General features: G+C 35.2%; 1 protein-coding gene across 1 annotated transcript in view; it reads right to left on the bottom strand.

Moving 5' to 3' along the window:
* The window catches only part of FMN1 (formin 1), a 115,432-nt gene that overhangs the window by 1,258 nt on the left and 100,721 nt on the right, over positions 1-13,453 (bottom strand). Inside the window, exons 14-16 of the mRNA XM_042814592.1 lie at positions 12,174-12,225; positions 9,102-9,251; positions 594-678 (exon numbers count right to left, since the gene is read on the bottom strand). Coding sequence (XP_042670526.1) covers positions 594-678; positions 9,102-9,251; positions 12,174-12,225 — 287 coding nt within the window. The remainder of the gene's footprint in view (positions 1-593; positions 679-9,101; positions 9,252-12,173; positions 12,226-13,453) is intronic.

Raw genomic sequence — 13,453 nt, 5'->3', positions numbered from 1 at the left:
GTTGGGAATGGAAATAACTGACTTCCTTCATGTATATTTCCCTCCCATATTCTCTTGCATCCCACAGTTTGAGAAATTCTTTGCCTTGCACAAAGATAAAAACCAGTTTTGTCTACAGTGTAAATTATTACTCCTCTCTCTATGTCCTATAAAAAAGAAACTGGGAAACACTAATGACAAAATAAGGATTTGAACCCTTCTACCACTATTCAACAGAGTAAACAACATTTTGAAAGGTTTTAGAGAAAGAAGATACTCTCTCATTTTTAAAATGTGTGCAGCGAGCAGTAAATAGCATGAAAGAAAATACAAGAGACTTAGCAGCAAGGGGGAAGAAACCAGAAAAGGTCTAATTATGTTTTGTTCTCTAGAATAGCAGAGCCATACTTAGGCACAACTAAATTAAGCTTTAACCTTCACTATTAGACTACTGTAGGGCATAAGCTTTGCAATTTTCCTTTGGGAAGAATAATAACCTGCTACATTCAAACTGACTAAGAACTCTGCTTACAACAAAAACCCACCATCATCCTGAATGACAAGAACAGTGTCACAAAAATATTCTAAATGTCATGCTGAGAAAGAAATCATACCAGGCTAGCCGTAGGATTGATTTTCTTTGTTTCAACTTTCTTCTCGGCAGTTAACTTGCTTACTGATTGCTGAGCCACTTTAATTCTGAAACAAAATATACACAAAAGGCATTGTTAGATTCAAAGAAATTCAAACTGCTCTAGATCTGCTTAATATATATTTTACCTGTAAAAAGTACCATCACCAACCTTTTTAGACACAAAAAAGACCAAACAGAATACTAATTAGTATTCAAAGGCACTTCATAAAGTACCAGAATAGATTAGAATGCATTTTTACTGAAGAGAAAAGCAAAAGCAAAAGCATGAGATTTTCAGTGTATAATGCAGGCAAACTATCTCTCCCTTCTTGTAGGATCAGGATTGTATGGAACCAAAACAGCTGCAGTAGGAAGGCAAAAAGATACTTAACAAAACATCCACAAGCCAGCTGGCTAGATCTTTCATATATATAGGATACAATATTTTAGCAAGACATTTGCTTGGTTATCCTCTTAATTTCCTCTGAAGATCTTGAAATGAAAGCATCTGCCATTTTTTATCTTAATGTTTTCCTTGTTGCTTTACATGGAATTGACAGGCCAATCTCACTGATGTGGTGATAGAGAGATACAAATCAGAAGAAGTTCTTGTGCACAGATAGTTAAGGCAGCCTTGTGCACAACTACACACCAGTCTACTAAAAGCACTACTGAGATAAGGGGAGATCTGACTCCATTGTTTCTATTCTTGCCTTTTGATCTTATTGTAGTGCAGATCCTAAACCCTGTGTTTCTGTGAGAATTTATTGAGAAGAACACAATCAGAAGTTTTATCAAGAGGGAAAGGAGAAAAGGACTTGACTCTCCTCTTTCAGACAGAGGAAAAGGCAGGGGAAATTATGTGCTAAATAGTGATAAAAAGGAAACAAAATTCTCCGTCTGCTGGAGACAGGATCTGGCCAGCTATCTGCCTTTAAAATGCTGATGCTACAGACACCTACTTTACAACTCAATATGCAATATGCAGAGGGAAAAAAAATTGCAAGTGAGTTTTTACAAGCAAAAACTCAGCAACCCAGTTTTCACTACTACACACAAGATCAGCCTTTTACTATAAACACATTTCTTGGCACTCAGGAACTGAAAAATTGTATTTTCTTCTCTTATTTAATTTTTTCCACTAGTAGAAATAATTGTTATGGCCGGTCAAAAAGTATGAAAAAATACCACGTCCAGTTCAAACCACTTTTGACACGCTCAATTTTTGAGGAATTTTGGAAGAAAAGCAGAAAGGAAAGTGGATTATAGCTGCAATTACTGATGTGTATTTCCTTGTTGTAACATTATCAGCATACCCAATTCTGGACATCTTTTTAAAAATACAGAACACATTCATAAATTCCTCATTGTGTTTATCAACATTCAGTGTTGGAAAATAACATTCCTTGTTGTAATTCCTAGCTGCATGTACTATCTCAAATACACCAAGATGAAGTTACTATTCTATACATTTTAAAACTTATCTGTAGCCTTGCTAAAACTTAACTAGCTTTCTCTGTGTCAAGCTAGCAACTAAGCTGTAACATACAACTCCATTCTTTTACAGTTTTTTGTTAATCAGTACATTTTTGCTTCTTTTTCATAGATGACAGCAGCCACTGAACAGCATGCTATTCCTCACAGCTGCAGAGGTTTATGCAAAGATGATAATGCATTTTAGGTGTGTGTAAACACGTTCAGCACAATCAAATGGAGGTATGAATTTCTAAACTTTTACCTGTTTCAATCATGTTTTCTTTCCTATCACATTCTCTTTGGTCCTAGGACAGTTTTCTGAGCTGCTTTTAAATGTTTTGAGTCCACATTTTCAACTGAAAGGTGAATTCTAGAGATTATACATTCTTGGTCTTGAAAAGAAAATTATTCGTGTTGCTGATTTAGTTGTAACTCTGTGTTTTATTCTATATTTGCACTATATTCAAGAAATCTGGAATTTTTTACATGGAATGAATAGTTTAGAATAGGGAATAAAAATAAACCAGCTCACTAAAATTATCTGAATCGTTCGATATTTGGTTCAGAGAGACATTATGAATAACACATTGTTCTTTTAGGGAAAAATCACTTTATCAACAAATGACTGATAAGATTAGGAGGAATTCACAGAAAGTTAAGTACATAATTTTAGATGAATATAATTTCCTGGGATTTTTTAAAGTCAATTATTGGCAAAGCGGTTAGCTCAGTAATTACATCACTGAAGCATCCACACTGTAAACTTGCCTAATAAATAGTTCTTTTCTTTGTTAAACATGGTTAGGGTGCTAGAACTGGCTACTGTACATGCAAGCACTATTGTTGAAATGAGAAAAACAAAATAGTATGAAAACCATCCAAATTTAAAATCATAAATTTGCCTGGTGGCGGTAGATTAATTTGTGTGTTCCTTTCCATTATTTCAGGCTCACTGGCCTGCAGTTCTCTGGGTCTTCATTTCCCCCTTTCTTGAAAATGAGAGTGCTGTTTCCCTTTTTCCAGTCTCTAGGGACTTCGCCTAACTAAAAAGCCATGACTTTTAGAAGCTTGGGACCGCACAATTCAAGGGGCAGAGCAGTCTAAGAACGACTAATTATAAACTTGGAAAAATATTTTTTGCAGAGGAAACAGCAATGGCTTGTCTTTACAGAAAACAGCTAAAGACTTACTTCTGACAGGGTCACCTCGGGGAAGGCCTGCTTTTCTTTTTCCTGCGTGTTTTATAATCTCAGCAGAGGAGGCAATAGATATTCCTCACACGTTGTGTTTTGGGCAGCGTTAATCAGTGAATGTCACAGCTCAGGTCTATTTACCATACCAAGACATTAAACACCAATAGTTCTGGTGTCAGTGTGTTTCAGTGGAGAAAAAAGAAGATTTAAGGAATGAAAGTCAATTAAGCTTTGAAATCTGATCAACCACAACACGGTTATGTTCAAAAGAAACATTATTCTCATTCAGTGGTGAGCAAAAGAGGTCAATATATCCTGATGAATAAAGAAGATGCGATGTCAACTGCAATGCTGAGCAGTATAGCACAGTATCACACAATATGGAAAAGAAAACTGAATGAAGTAAACAAAGAAACGTATTTTTAATTGGGAGACTCATGACTCCAATATTGTATTTGAATCTTTACTATAATCAGAGGGAATATAATTTGCTTTTTTCCTGCCTCGATGTGACAGGTGTTGGCTTTCCCTCTAAACGAGATCCAAGTCATGCCTCTTAAATTGGACCATATTAGCGAAAAATATAAGCATCATTTTTATTTTTAATTTATAACTCCAACACAGAAATTCAGCTAGAATATATGCTTGCATTTAATAAAGTTTTCATCGTAAGCCAGGTACTCAGCAGATAAACTCTTGCCACGTTCACTCATGCTTCCCACCCAGCCAAGCAGAAGGCGTGAGCTGGTTCATTCTGCACTTGAAAGCAGTTAGGATACAAAAACTCCCGTCTGAGCAAGCTACTCATGAATGTTCAGGTCTCACTGGTGTGCGAAGACAGACAATTATTTGGTAAAGTCCTTGCTTAGCATCACAATAGCCTTATAAAAGACCTTGAAGTTTGAAACACTTCTATCATTATATTGTACAATAGAATTGGCTAGTCAAGCCTCCTGTCAAGTCTTCTAAAAAGAACTTGATCATTATTTATCAAATCTTTAAATTGTATATAGAATAAATATTCATTTATATACATTTTTCTATGTTTGTCTGATGTAGTTATCAGTGGAATTTCTCTCCAAATCTCAAAATGCTAATACACTTAGTTTGCTTTTACTTTTTTTCTGGATTTATTGATTATCTGTTTGAAGGTGATGAATTTTATCACTGTAGTCACAAGAAAAAAAATAACTTTATGCCTTTATCAAAGCTGGTGCTTAAGAAAAGAACTGTAAGTCCCAAAAAAGCTACATCAGCCTAGACTAGAAATATGCTTCAGTCCAGCTGAGCTGGATACCACTAGATACTAAGGAACATCTAAGGACAGCCAAAGCATTCAGTAGCAATCCCCACAATGCTCTCCCAGCAGGAAACTCTCTATGAACAGTTCTTCATATTCTAATATGGATTTGCACCATCATCATTCAGAAACAATGCAAACTTTTGGCACCTGGGACATCTGGTGGAAAGGTATTCAACCAATTAAGTATGGCTACCGTAAGCAATTGTACTTGGCTTGTGCCAGTCACTTGCTAATTTCACTTGATATTGTGTTAAATGAGGTATGTAACAACTGTTTCCCATTCAGTCTTCATGCTTTTAAGTTCTCTACTGTATCTTTTTCATTAGGTTCTGAGCAGCTTAGCATATATATCACATACTACATATGATACAGTGAGAGAAATTCACATTTAAAGTCAAGCTATAAAATAAATCTGGCCTTTGAAAACTGTTATAATGTCTTGAACTAAAGATTATTTTTCCTCATTGCTCACTGCAATATTGAAAACTGCTTCCTCTGTGGCAAGTGCTCCTGCCAAATTTCAGTTGTTAGGTGCAAGTGAGCCTCACAGATTAGCTTAATTGATGGTTAGACCAATAATGTGCACCAAAAATGAAAGAGGTAGAAAGCTATAGCCAACTCCAGCTTACTAGAGTAAACAAAAATTTACTGGGCACCTTCACTGCCCTTTTTATTGTTCAGACAACTACCACCATTGCTACTCACACTCTTACATTCAGAGCTTCAGCATTTTAAACCTGTGATTCATTGCTTTTGTGCACCCCAAAAAAACAATCACTATTGCTCTTTTCACAAGATAAAGGTGATACCATCAATGTGTTTTGTGCTAGTGATAACATTGAAGAACAAAAAAGCATTAAAAAAGGGACCTTCTAAAAGCAGGAAGCACCCTATTTTTAAGATGAGACGTATTTCTGTTTATCAAATGACTGTGTCTTCTCTAGACATTGAGACAAACCTTTTTTGTTTTCTGATTTCTGTTACCTAGCTGTGCAATTTGTATGTGTATTCTATCTAAAAGAAATGATAGACTTTCTTGTGGTCACTGTTGCTACAATCTTATGTTTGTAGTGGAAGCAGTGAGAAACATTAACAGCAATAATTGCATTCCTATATGGTTGCTTCATATGTAAAGCATAAGAACATGATAATCCTCATCACACTTCTTTTGCAAAGCATATGATTACATTCTGTGATTTTCTATTCATCACTGCAAACTACTTGTTTTTTTTTTTTTAAATATATATGCTTATATTTTTTCCTCATACTCAGACTTGACTAGAATATTATGTTAAAATACACTTCAATAGATCTTGAATGCTTTAACGGACTTATGGGCAGATATTCACATATTAATACACATTTATTTTGATTCTGAACGCATAGACATTCTAACTGAAAATAAAATTGAATTAAAAAAAGGAAAAGAGACTTGTAGATATGCAATTTGCCACAGTATAAAAGGGCAGAACTTTGTTCTGGACTTCAGTTTTGTTAGCATCCCAAAATCTCAAAAATAATAAGAAGAAAGCAAAAAAAGGCAGTTGATGTACCTGGATGCACAATCAAAAAGTTTCTTCATTTTATCTTTATAGTCATTTATTTGTTGTATTTATCTAGGTTTGTTACCTATTTGTAATTCTGTCTTGTTTTTTGTTTTTTGGGGTTTTTTTTGTTTTGTTTTTGTTTTGTTTTGTTTTGTTTTGTTTTTAATGGTGTTCAAATTTTGTCCAGGAAAGAGACAACGATTCAACAATATTTTGCAGGCAGCTGATTTATTTTCATGGTGAGTTAAGTGCCAGGCAGCTCTGTTAAAGTGTTTCCTTTACTTCATGAAAAAGCATTAATCTAATTAGATTTCTACAGTTGTGTTACATTTAGGAGACAAGTAGATGTTAGACAAAACAGGCTCCCGCAGCTGAGGCTGTCATTTTGTTACAGGGGATATCCTTTCTCCCAGAAATTCAGAGATTTTATAGTTTCTCTTATGCAACACAAACTAGCTCGTTTTGAGTATAAAAATTTAATTTTCCACTTTAAATATTTTGACCCAGTTCACTACTATTAATTTTAAGGCAATACATTTTTAAGAATGTATTTGGCATGGCATATTACTGATAATTCTGCATATTATAATTAAATTTAGAATTTTCTGAGCCATACTTTATGAATGAGAAATCATAATCCAATATTGACATTCCCCTATAAATGTAAACAAATCCATATTTAGGTATCTACATGACTAGATTAATTTAGATACATTTTATACTTCTGCAGCTCCTCCTGAAATTTGAAGGGTAAGGTAATAGTAAAAGTGTTTACATAAGAATATCAATGTCTCAGTTTCAGAGCCCAACAATGAAAATACTGACTTATGATACCAATTTTTCCTCTTTAAATTTTTTTTAGAACAAAAGAACTCATTGTTGATGAACATGATCTTTTTTTTTTTTTTCTTTTTAATTACCATCTCTAGAAATGCAAAACAAAGAGTGCATCAAATTAATTAGCCAGTTATGGAAGACAGCTGTCCATTCCTGTCATACTGAGGTTTTTAGTTACCAATGTGCAGAATGAGCTTTCTTTCAAAATTTCTTGGGCATCAGTTCATCAACTATTAGTCTCACACTTTGTAAAACAAAACCTTAGAAGGTCGGGAATTCACAGGACATTTTCAGATGAGTGAAATAGTTCTCCCATCATTTAAATTTACTGATTTCATGAGGTTCTTCTTTTCAGTAGCACATTACAAAACAATTTAGGATGATGAAAACAGCTCTTCTGTCATTCTAATTTACTTATTACACAAAGATCCTCATTTCAGCACCTCATAGTCTTGATGAATCACCTAGATTTTTAATGTAAACAACAACGAATTGTTCTTTTGAGATTAATGAAACTTTAAAAAAAATCAAACTCTGAAAAAGTCTATAATCCAGAAATAAGCACTTTGAAGAAATATTCTAACAAGTGGCATTGCTTTACATTCATGAATAAGAATAAAAATATGTATTAAAGGAACTGATGAAATATTTGCAATCTATTTTTACTATTACATTTTATTTACATTATTATTAAACAGTAATTCTCATCTCATTCCAGCAAGAAAACACAGAATACAGCAGTTTACTCAACAAAGATTTCTTGAACGTGGTTTTAAGAAACTTTGAGGGTTTTTTTTCTTTCTTTCTTTTTTTTTTTTTTTTTTTTTTTAAGATTTCTAATGTATTAATCAAACATTATATTAATCAACAACTTAAATCAATTGCTCTGAAGGGATCACTGTATCCCATCAGCAAAGCACTAACTACGTACAAAGGAATAGATGTACGCTCTGGATGAATTTTTTCTCTGACCTGAAGTTTATCCATGATACGATCCCTAGATGATTAGAGCAATCTTCTCAGTGGCTAATAATTTTACATGTTTTTTATTTTGGAAAACTATTTGAATATTGACTTAGAGAAAAAGAATTAAAAGATTCTGACAGTGTTCACAGTTCACAGCTTCTAAAATCAATTTAACTATTATACAGATTATACCAACACCTACAACTTTCAAGAGTTTAAAACCTGTAAAACAATGTACATTAGACTGACAATCAGGAATTTATATTTTCTCCATTTTGTCCTTTAAAAATCTATTTACAGGATTCAAAGATCCCCACTGATTTAAAGCAAAAAAGGCAAGTGTAAGTGCTAAGATCTTTTAGGAAATCTTTTCTTTACATCTGTATCACTTCAGAATATACACCTGGGTTTGTATTTCGTGCTTAAAGTGATTAGTCCATTCTTTTCCAAAGCATGATCACAATACTACCTTTTAGGTCTTTCCAAATGAATTGAGATATGATTAACATGGCATTTACTCACTCATAGTATAGATATCTTTGGAAAAGATTTTTAGCTTCTTTAAGAAAAGTGTGCAAATAATTGAAGGATTTATATTTTATTTTTTTACTCTAACTAATAAAATAAGTTGACTGCGGTGAGATCCAGCGGTAAGTAGTTTGAAGTCCTCAGCAGGACACCAAGAGTCAGAAGTGGTGCTGTAAATTCAGTGTTGGGCTTCAACACAGTGCTAAGTGTGGCCTGAATCTCTGGGGCTTCCCTTTGATGCAAGTGCAGTATATTAACTGGAAAAGCATTCACTTTTATTTGTCTGTACTGTCTGCGACAGCAATATCGCCTCATTTAGGCTAGTTCAACATGAAAATGCACAGAGAAGCAATCTGTTACAAATTAGCACAGCTCCCCTTTCATTTTACTAGCTAGTAATTGGAAGGGGTTACAAAAGTGTAATTTATCAGATTATATGTGTTTATCTTTTTGTGGGGACAGCATGCCTTTGGTGAATTTTCCTACGCACCCTGAGGGAATAATCTTTCCTTGATGTCCATTAGATCTGAAAGAAAACAATGACGCCTGTGAAATATAGGAGTATAATTTGTTAGGTTTGAGAAGGAACAGTTTCCCAGACATCTAAAATAGTATTAATGACTTTATTAGAACCTTACCGCTCCTTGGAAATGCTTTTGCTCTCTCGTTTCCAAATGGTCTTGAAGTCACTGCAGAATTCGTACCACACCGTGAAAACATAGTTTGGTGTGATCTCCTTCTCACCAGGCTTTGGCTTTATCCCAAAGTATCCCACTGTTTCTTCAAAGCTAGGAGGGGAAGAAAAAGAAACTGTCAACAGTAAGCCTACGGGGGAAAGTTTGTCTGAGGGCTGATTCCTGATTTGGTAGTCAAGGCTGGCAGTTACCATAACTTCCCCTTAGCCTTGGAAATCATAGCAGCAATTCATGCTGGGTGTAACTATCCTTCCAATATCTACCTCATTCTCAGGAGGTCAGCTTATAGATGCATGAACCGCCACAGAGATATGTCACACAGTCAAATCATGGGCTCAATTTCTTGTATTACAGGAAATGTTATATTCTACCTAAGTCTTTAATATTATTCACAATGTGCCACTGAGACCTTATTTTGCCATTTCTCTTTATAGAAAGACTACAGAAGAGTCATGTGCCAAGTGAGGAAAAAACCTCCAGCTCTGGTTAAAAATAACTTTCAAATAGTTAGAGATTTTACAGAAAATAAATTGTCTCCTTCCCAGTGTGTCCATAAGCAGATAACAGCAATTAATTTTATGAAAAAAAAGAACATTATCAATATGGTAATGTACTTTTATTTTATAATGCAGCTACAGAATTGTTATGCAACTAAATATTTTCATTTTCATATTTTTATTACAGAAGATACTTTTGACAATATTTTAACTGATTGTGCTTATTTAACCTTTATGATATTGCTTTGTGCAGATAAAATGAAACAGTTCACATTACTAATAATAGTACATGGAGGTTGATCTAAATGAACCAAAGTAGTATGTTCACTTTCGTAGAGGTTGAATCACTTCTTTCTGCAAAGCATAGGTCACAGAGCAGTAAGATTTGGTGATAGTTATTAAAAGTAACATGTATTTTTCACAGTCTAAAGAAAGATCAGTGGTAATTTGTACTTTACATTGCTTTTTTTGAGCCCAGAAAGACTCCTCCTTACTTGGACATCCAGGTTGGTCTTTCTGCACAGTCAGAAAAAGAGATAGAAAACTCCCAAATATCTCTCAAGACAATCAGTGTCTCAGGTGAACCGTTCCCATTTGCTGCAGAAGGGGCAGAAAATTAGCTCAACAGTTGACTAGCAGCTGGCTGACCTGCTTAATTTCTACTTATTGACAAACTTTCCTTCTGTAGCACAGTTGTTTTCATGTCCCCTCTGCTCTGCAGCCTTTCTGGAGCAGAGTAGGCTCTCTAGGGTACAAAGGTACATCTAATTTGCAGCAGCTGACATAAAGAATTAGTTGTCTGATACTGAATTTAGGTTTCTCAACTGCTAACATTCAGCATTTTAAGTTACTGCTGAAAAAATCTGTTACTCCTAAAAGTCAGGAAGCAGCCCAGGAAGCTAGAGCAAGCTGAATGACAACAAACAGTGCTAACTGGGAAAGATCAGAAGATGAAACATGAAAAGGGGCAAAGCACTAAGTGTCAGGATGAAGGCAGAGGAGGGTGGGACAGAGGAATTCGAGATTCAGGACAGCTCTATCAGCTGCATCAGTTGGAATAGAGGATTCAGCTAAGAAGTTAGCAGGGCTGCTGTTACACGAGGCAGAGTTGCGAAGAGCTTCTGGTCCTTCTGCTCCCTGCTCAGCTACCCTGGTCACACAGAATCACAGAATCACCCGGGTTGGAAGGGACCTCAAGGATCATGTAGTTCCAACCCCCCTGCCTAGCAGGGCCACCAAACACACACATTCAGATCAGGTTGCCCAGGACCCCGTCCAACCTGGCCTTAAACACATCCAAGGACGGGGCATCCACAACCTCCCTGGGCAGCCCGTTCCAGGGCCTAACCACTCTCCTTGTAAAGAACTTCCCCCTAACATCCAACCTAAATCTTCCCTCCTTCAACTTGGATCCATTTCCCCTAGTCCTGCTGTTGTCAGCCCTTTTGAAGAGTTTACTCCCCTCCTGGGTGTAGGTTCCCTTCAGGTATTGATAGGCTGCAATGAGGTCACCCCGCAGCCTTCTCTTCTCCAGGCTGAACAAGCCCAACTCCCTCAGCCTGTCCTCATAGGGGAGGTGCTCCAGCCCCCTGATCATCTTAGTCGCCCTCCTCTGGACCCTTTCCAAAATCTCAATGTCTTTCTTGTACTGAGGGCTCCACACCTGGACACAGTACTCCAGATGGGGCCACACAAGAGCCGAGTAGAGAGGGACAATCACCTCCCTGTCCCTGCTGACCACCCCTCTCCTGATGGAGCCCAGGATCCCATTTTGTCAATTTGTACAGCCAAACAGCTGAGAAATATTTGGCCAACTGATTGTAATGCAAATGAAGTTAAAAATCAGCGCATTGTGTATCTATTATTCTATATATCTGATACTCTTTTCATAGATGGTCTTCAAAAAATGCACGAAAAGTGTTTTGCAAGCTTTTCTTTAAATTGTCTTATCATTTTACATTCATATGAATGGAGCAGAACAATCTTGAGTAAGTATGAGGTTAAAGGTAGACACTTCGATCTAATGAAAATATAACCTGCTACACAATATTTAATAGAAATAACAGTTTCTTATCTATCCATGTATCTACTTGTCTTACTTCTTTGTATGTTGCCTCTTCTGGCCCAAGCGATGTATAGATGTTCAGATCAGAAAGCCATTTGGATTTCCCTGGTTTCTTAGTATATCACATTCAGTAGATTAAGGTGATGAAGAAGTTTTGTGACAGTGAAACATATTTTTACTACATTAAGTAGTTAATCAGTTACTACAATATTCTTTAAAACAAGGATTCAATTCAATGTTGACAGTAATTAAAACCTCAAACACAGGAGACTGGCTAAAAATCCAACTGAACTTTTTCCTGGAAGACTATATAAGAAATTTTCAGAAAGCATTACTTCTTTGAAGTACAGATGCTTTTTCCTACTTAACATCATTCCTAGATCAATAACATCTTTAACCAAAAGCAAACAGTTAGAAAAAAAAAAAAAAAACCATGCAGAAAAAAAACCTTACCATTTTTGTGCATTTTCCAAACTGCTCTCTTCTTTTTTACGTTCTTCTTTAGCTGTCAGTGAGAAACATTTCAAACATATAAATTACTGCCTTAATGTTTTAGAGATCCCACAGATTCAGCATTCCTTCCATTCAAAATTAGATAGGTTGTATGCTAGATACAATAGAAGTAATAAGCATTTACTAATTTTCATTTTTTGTTTATTTTTTATACCTAAATCTATACTCTTAATATAATAAGAAAGTGTACTGGATTTCAAAAGTAATTTAAAATCTGATACCATAATACATAGAAGCATATATTAATCAAAATAAAAGCAAATAATTAAACTTGACATTCAGATTTTAAAAAAAGAGAGCACTAAGTTGTGCATATTCCTTTATTGTTGCAGAACTTATAATTTTAAACCAATTTCTGCAGTGCAAATAATTGGAAGTTGCTGAACAGGTAACAAACCCAGTTAACACCAACTGTTCCATATAGCTATCACATTTTGTTCAGGAAACTGGAAAGTGAAAACACATGTACTAAGTTTTAAATGTACAAGATTTTTTGAAAAAGCAGCCAAGAGTCTGAAATATGGTCACCGAATCTGAACCTTTCTGTTACAGAGTACTCAGACAAACTACTTACAGGGATTTGATTTTTCAAAGGATGGGATTTCTCTGCTTTTCAATCTTTTCCTCAAGCAAAAGCCCTAGTTCTGTTTGAAAAATGCTGATAAATTCTTCTTAATTCCATATACAGTATAGCCAACTTAGCTGCAGCAGAATACTACGCATATAAAAAAAACATTACTATAGGGGAAGACTTATTTGTATTCCACAACAAAATAAATTCAGAATTCAGACACTGTAATGATACAAAGATAAAGAACTGCTCTCTCTTTAGGAGTGCACATATTGATGAAATGTAGTTACAGTTATAATCTTGATTTCAGACAAGGCCATCAAGAAATGCATGCAGAATGACCCCATTTCATGACTACGATACTTACACAGAGATTTGTATTAAACTAAAATCACTTAAGAACTGGTTTACTTCAAAACACTGCTGAACATTGGCAAAACTAAGTAATTTCTATTCATGTGTTGGGCAAATATGTTGGAGATACTAATTCAGATTATATAATTATGGCAAAAGCAAAAAACAGCGTTCTGTGTCCTGTGCAAAGAAAACAAGGAATTCTATATATACATTTAATAGGACAAGGGAAAACAGTTTCAAACTAAAAGAGAGTCGTTTTATGTTAGATATAAAGTTTCCCCAACAGGAGTGG

This window comes from Centrocercus urophasianus, unplaced genomic scaffold (assembly GCF_019232065.1).
Source record: "Centrocercus urophasianus isolate 14NV4802_14NV808 unplaced genomic scaffold, USGS_Curo_1.0 seq_14, whole genome shotgun sequence".
Classification (NCBI taxonomy): Eukaryota; Metazoa; Chordata; class Aves; order Galliformes; family Phasianidae; genus Centrocercus; species Centrocercus urophasianus.
Note: the sequence above shows the minus strand (reverse complement) of the source record. Positions and strands in the feature narration are given on the sequence as shown.